The sequence below is a fragment of the Hippopotamus amphibius genome, chromosome 15 (genome assembly GCF_030028045.1).
Source record: "Hippopotamus amphibius kiboko isolate mHipAmp2 chromosome 15, mHipAmp2.hap2, whole genome shotgun sequence".
NCBI lineage: Eukaryota > Metazoa > Chordata > Mammalia > Artiodactyla > Hippopotamidae > Hippopotamus > Hippopotamus amphibius.
In genome coordinates, this window is record NC_080200.1 from 9,015,462 (window position 1) to 9,022,338 (window position 6,877).

Sequence of the window (6,877 nt, forward strand, 5' to 3'; positions counted from 1 at the left end):
CTTGAAGTTGAAAATCACATCACTTTTTTTTTTTCAGGAAAAGTATGATAGCAAAGTTAGGAATGTGGGCTCAATGTCAGGTTTCCAGGTTAGAGTCCATTCCAATCTCAATCTCTTTGAAACGTGGGGTAAATGAAACAAATACCTTTTAAAATGTTGTAGATAATACATAAAATACACACGTAAATCAATAAGAGCAGTCCTGGTATGTGAATCAGTTTGGTTATGACTCCTGTATGATTTTCATTCCATTTCTTCCAGAAAAAAATAAACACACAACTGAATTTGGTGAAAAATATCAACATTTGAGAGGATAATTGTGGTGGGAAACCATGCCACATTTGATATAAGTGCTTCAAGTGTAATGTTGGAAATTTCAGGAATGGCTATAAGAAAGCTGGCACAAGATAGAAATGTAGGGTCTGCAAATAGGAAACAAAAATTAAAAAGGAATTACTGAAGAGAGGGTTGAGGAGAAACTAATATAAAAAAATTTAAAAAAGGTCATAGGTGCTCTGAGAATGGAAGAAATGAAGCATGTCTTTTAGGGTCAAAAAAGAATCAAGACATTTAAATTCACAAGTTTTATCTTTGAGACTCACAATGTCCACTTAGTTCTGAGGCCAGTGGCCCATCACAGACAAGGGGCACCTCGGCTGAGGAGGCTTGCCAGGGCTCCCTTCACATCCTTGTTCCTCAGGCTGTAGATGAAGGGGTTCAACATGGGGGTCACCACGGTGTACATTATAGAAGCAATGGAGCTTCTCTGGGAAGAAAGAGTCGTATCAGAACTGAGATAGACCCCAAGGCTTGTCCCATAGTACAAAGAGACAACACAGAGATGAGACCCACAGGTGGAAAATGCTTTATATTTTCCCATGGCAGAGGAGATTCTCATTAAAGAGGAGACAATTCGAGAGTAAGAGAAGATGATTCCAGTGAGGGGAAACACACCCAGCAGTGCAGATGCCACAAACATGAAGATGTTATTGATGAGGGTGTCAGAGCAGGCCACCTTGAGGATCTGAGCCAGTTCACAGAAGAAATGTGGAATTTCAGTGACAATGCAGAAGGTCAGCTGCCTCAAGAGAAGGATATGAAGAAGGGCAACCCAGAAGATGATGAACCAACACATCAGAACCAGGAGGCAACAGAGGCGAGGGTTCATGATGACCGTGTAGTGCAGGGGGTGGCAGATGGCCACAAACCGGTCATAGGCCATCACAGTTAGGAGAAAACCATCCATTACAGCAAAAATCATAAAAAAGTACACCTGAGTGAGGCATCCTATGTATGAGATGTCCTTGCTCTGTGCCTGGATGTTCACTAGAGTCTTTGGGACAGTGGTGGAGACAAAACAGATGTCTACAAAGGACAGGTTGGCGAGGAAGAAGTACATGGGGGTGTGGAGGTGGGAGTCAGAGCTGATGGCCAGGATGATGAGAATGTTCTCAAGCACGGTGACCAGGTACATGGACAGTAACACGCCAAAAAGTAGGGGCTGCAGTTCAGGATCATCTGAGAGGCCCAGGAGGAGGAATTGTGATGCTCCCGTATGGTTTCCTGCTCCCATGTAGTTGGTGTGTCTGCTGGGAAAGGAGGCAAAAGCAACATTCAATGAACAGCCAAATGGCACCTCAGCTTGTGATTACCTTTGTGATTCCACCTTAAGGTTGATATCCTTCGCTCTCTATTAGTCCTTCCAATGACAGTGATTCACTCAGCTAAATGACAGGCCATTTTCATTGTAAGTGTATCTATTTAGCTGTTTTAAAATTTAGGAGAAAAAAATTTTACCTCCTACTCACTGGTTCTCATTTTTTTTGTTGTTGTTATTGAAGTATAGTTGATATACAATGTTGTGTTAACTTCTGCTGTATAGCCAAGTGATTCAGTTACACACACACACACACACACACACATATATTTTCTTTCGGCCGCCCCATGCTGACTTTGGGATGCTAGTTTCCAACGAGGGATCAAACCTGGGCCCACAGCAGTGAAAATGTGGTGTCCCAACCACTGGACCACCAGGGAATTCCCTATAAATTTTTAAAATCATTCTTTTCCATTATGATTTCTCTCAGGATATTGAATTTAGTTTGCTGTGCAATACAGTAGAAACTTGTTTTTTACTCACTGGTTATAATTCTATAATGGACATAATTTGGCTTCTTCTATGACATGATTCTAAGAAAATGATCGAAGACATTTAATCTTTCCTTTTTGATCTGCATACTTTCTTCATCCCAGTAACTCAGTAATAGTCACTAAGACATGGATTCTCAACCCAGACAAACAATTCTATGACCTGATGCTTCCGATTGTGATAGTTAACTCCCAAGTGTCTTAAGTGCCTTATTTTTTTATTTCTAAAAATATGGTTACTGTTGTTAACTTCTTTGTGAAGATTAAAAATGCCTTTGTGTACAGTAGGATACCAGTAAGTGACAGCTATTATTATTACTAATCTATCACTTTTATGACAGTTTTTTAAAAATGGTACAGCCATTTTTTAAATATAAATTTATTTACTTATTTATTTGCTGCATTGGGTCTTCATTGCTGTGCGTGGGCTTTCTCTACTTGCGGTGATCGGGGGCTACTCTTCGTTGCAGTGTGCAGGCTTCTCAATGAGATGGCTTCTCTTTTTGCGGACCATGGGCTCCAGGTGCTCGGGCTTCAGTAGCTGTGGCACATGGCCTCAATAGTTGTGGCTCATAGGCTCTAGAGCGCAGGCTCTAGAGCTCATGGGCTCCAGGAGCTCGGGCTTTAGTAGTTGTGGCCGTGGGCTTATTTGCTCCACAGCATGTGGGATCTTCCAGGTCCAGGGATCGAACCTGTGTCCCCTGCGTTGGCAGATGAATTCTTTTTTTTTTTTTTTTTTACAGGAAGGCGAGACTTTAATAATGGTCTTGCAAGAACAGGTATCTGCTGCAGACAGGCACACACAAGATGATTATGGCAATCCTTTTATCTCCTAGTCCGCAAATCCCTCCCCTGGTTCCTCACTGGCTGAGTACTACAGGGTTCACACCCTCTCCCAAACATTGTGACAGGCAGATTCTTAACCACTGCGCCACTAGGGAAGCCCTATGAGAGTTATTTTTGATATATAACTCTCCCAAAGTATGATATAGAGAAGTCATTTAGAAAATGGGATCTTGAGTTAGAATCTGTAGAATAGAATTTTGATCAACCAAGGTCTGTGTGACCTTGACAAAGTTATTTCATCTCTCTTAGCTGCAGATACCTCATCTCTACAATGGGAGTTATAAATATTTCCTGCATTATAAGACTGATGAGTGATTTAAATGAGATGATGCATTTACTTTTTCTAGTGTGGTTCTTGTGACACACAGCAGACACTTGATAAATATGAGCTTCTTAACCAAACAATAAATCTGTCTTGTGTGGCTATCACTGATCATTATTACCATTAAACACGGGCAGCCATCAAAGATGGCATTCTGATCATTATAAATACATCAGGTCTCTTACCTCTTTGGACAACAACGCGGCACTTCTAGTTAATGACGATCCCTTTGGCTCCCTCGTTCAGATACCGTCTGTTAGGTGGATTCTCCCAAGAAGAGGGAAAAGTATGTGAAGTACACACATAAGAGGGGTAAATGAAATCACAAGACCAGAAAATGAAATGCAATTCACATGTGAGTGTGAGCTCATATGTAATGTTCTTGAGTGGAAATGTGTTGTATTAAAAATCAGCAGTTAATTGTAAAAGAAATGATTGATAGATTTTATTAAAAATACTCAAAGATTCTATAAAATAAATATAACAAATCATCCTTAGAAAGATAAAAGGCAAATTTAAGATGAATATAAATGTTTACATTCTCCATGATATGAAAAAGCTCAGGATTATTATGCCTAGAGAATGCAATCAATATTCTTTTATATAAGCAATCTGAGGATTTATTAAGTGATAGTACACTCAAAGGAGGGGAAGTGTGCAGGCTCAGGTAAGCAGCTGCCAGGAATGCATTTAATTAAGAGAAAAAAATAACTGGGGGCCAATTTAGTCTGAGAAGGTGGGTAGAAAAAGCCTCTCTGAAATAAATAGATTTTGAAATGTGAGAGGAAGGGTGGGTAATTTTTAATCAGAGAAAATAAGGAAAGGGCAAGCATTTTGGGCTAAGAGAACAGAATTCATGGTTGCCATGGGGTTGGTGAGCTTGGTAATGGAAGAGATGTGAGAGGCCAGTGAGATGGAGAACAGAGTGAGGGTCAGGAGGACAGAGTTTGAGGCCCACAAGTCGAGCATCTGTGTTATTCTTGATGTGCCTCTCATGTTGATAATTTTATATTATTTGTCAGATGTCATGACCATTTTTGCTCATCATTGCCTTTCCAGAGACTTACATGGTGCCTGGAACATAGTAGGTGCTCAACATATGCAAATGTTAGACATGCAATAAAGACCAAGAAAAGCATCATTGTAACACAAAAAAAGAACCTTCCAAGTTCATCATATGGCTGAATATAGACACAAAATAGAATAGTGAAATTAAACAAAATGCATTCATATATATTTTAAAATAATAATATATCATGCACAAGTAATTACTGCTCTAGGAGAGGATATCTGGTTAGACCTAGAATGTATGCTAACATAATTCATCTCAAAAATAGGTCAATGAAGAGGAATCATACCCATAATTACAGCAGAAAATGCATTTGAGAAATGTAAGAGCCGTCACTGTGGTTAGCAGCCAGGACAGAGCCTCTTGCTAAATAAGGAAACTTAGGACAATTTCTTAACCCAGTAAAGAACAGGCATTTTAAAACTGCAGCCAACAGGATATTCTACATTAAAACACTAAATCTTTGCATTAAATTCATGAATAGGACAAGGCAGTCTACTCCAATCATTTGATACTCTCAACAATTTGAAGAGAATGGTAAAAACAGAAAATGAAATTAGCCTGAATGCCGAATATTAGTAATAATTACATTGTTCGTAGATGATATTGTGGTAAAACAACAACAACGACAACATCAATACAGAGATATCAGGTCCTATCAGGAACTCTAATTTGCCAGCTGAAATAGGGAATCTAATAGAAAAATGCAAGCACAAGAGGAACAAAATTGATAATACCTGTGCATAATAAATCTCCAGTGAGTAGTTAATGAATAAATCATTGGACACAGGAAATCTAAGAGGAGGCTAAAATTGTGGGAAAAATTGGAGAGGAGGTGAAGGATCTCTGGAAAATAACTCTTATTGGAGAGAGGGTCTAGATTCAAAAAAAGTAGAAAAAGAAGCAGGACTTGGTTCAGTAGAAACTAAAGTACCTGAAAACTACAGACTTCTCCATCATAGACTAAATAACTATGGGGACTGTCCTAGTCTCACTATTCTAGAGGTAAAGTACAGAACCCACCCTCTCTCCTCTTTTCCTTCTTACTCCACCAGCCTTTAGCAGGATACGGTTTCTGATGGTTATCACTGAAGCTTTCTCTTCTCTATGGGTTGTCCCAGGGAAACCTATTTGGGTTTTCACTGAGGCTGGGATCAGAGAATTACAGGGAAGTGGCAACGGGGATGTTATTATCATCTCAAGGGTTGAATTCTCAGGGCTCCTCATTAAATAAATTGTTTTAGCGACTTTACTCTTTCTAAAAAACTCAGCTCCCTTGGGGTACAAAGATAAGAAAATGGAAACATTTCAGCCAATATTCTCTGTATGTAGGCAGTAGTGGGGGAAGAATGTACATTCTCCAAGGAGAAATTCTTCTTTTTTTGGTTTGACTTAAAAGTGACATGGTATCCCGTAACAAATGTTTAATTTCTACAAGAATCAAAACATGGAAGCTGTTGTTGATATTAGGGAGGGCTCCATGTATTACCTCTAAAGAGATGGGTAGGGGAATCTATGTTCTCTGGTACAAAGTGTACTGGGACTTGTGAATACAGCAATGTCCAATGTCATCTCCTCAGCAGCACACTGACTCAGAGACCAAGAAATCAGTCCATAGTCAGAAGAGCCACTAAACTGGCTCTGGTGGCAAAAAGAACCAAGTCCCCCACCCTGAGAAGTGGCAGACACCCACCCCCTCACCCCCATCTTGGGAGAGATTACATCTGACAGGGACTTGGATACCCTGTGGAGAAGTGCTTAGTATCATCTGAAACTGAAATTTTTTAAAAATTAATTTTTATTGGCATATACTTGTTTTACAATATTGTGTTAGTTTCTGCTGTACAGCGAAATGGATCAGTTATACATGTGCATATATCCACTCATTTTTAGATTCTATTCCCATATACATCATTACAGAGTACTGAACAGAGTTCCCTGTGCTATACAGTAGGTTCTTATTAGTTATTTATTTTGTGTATAGTAGTGTCTGTAGGACAATCTCAGTCTCCCAATTTATCCCTTCCACCTTGGTAACCTTAAGTTTGTTTCCTAGATCTGTGACACTATTTCTGCTTTGTAAATGGGTTCATTTGTCAGAAACAATGACATTAACGCACTATCATGAGGTAAAGATTGGCCATCATTATAAGGGGACACAGACGTGGAGACTGCATAGTTTCCCTGCTGTGGACGTAACAGCAACGGTGACTGGAACGACTGTGACTGTTCCCCAGATTTCCCAGGTCATGAAGGCTTCACATTGGTCTTTCCTATCCCAGATGACTTTGGACCTGGCTGCCTCCGTTAGCCCCCAGTGGTACCATTCATTGAGTTTCCCATTGGCTTTGTCCCCTGGCCTTTCTGGGACTCTGCATTCAATGCAGCTCTGGTCCTTCCTTCAGTCTGCCCAGACCTGCCACTCTCACAGATTGGTGTCTTCCTCCTGTGTTTTCTCCTTCCTGACTGCTTGGCCACTTGTTACATAAAGG

General features: G+C 40.0%; 1 protein-coding gene across 1 annotated transcript; it reads right to left on the bottom strand.

Annotated features, from left to right (window-relative positions):
• Window positions 1-634: 634 nt before the first annotated feature.
• Window positions 635-2,615, bottom strand: LOC130837382 (olfactory receptor 7D4-like). Its single transcript, XM_057710277.1, has 2 exons — window positions 2,536-2,615; window positions 635-1,586 (listed from the first exon to the last, which is right to left on the bottom strand). Exons 1-2 carry the CDS (start codon window positions 2,550-2,552, stop codon window positions 635-637), a joined length of 969 nt encoding a protein of 322 aa, XP_057566260.1. The 5' UTR covers window positions 2,553-2,615.
• Window positions 2,616-6,877: the final 4,262 nt, after the last annotated feature.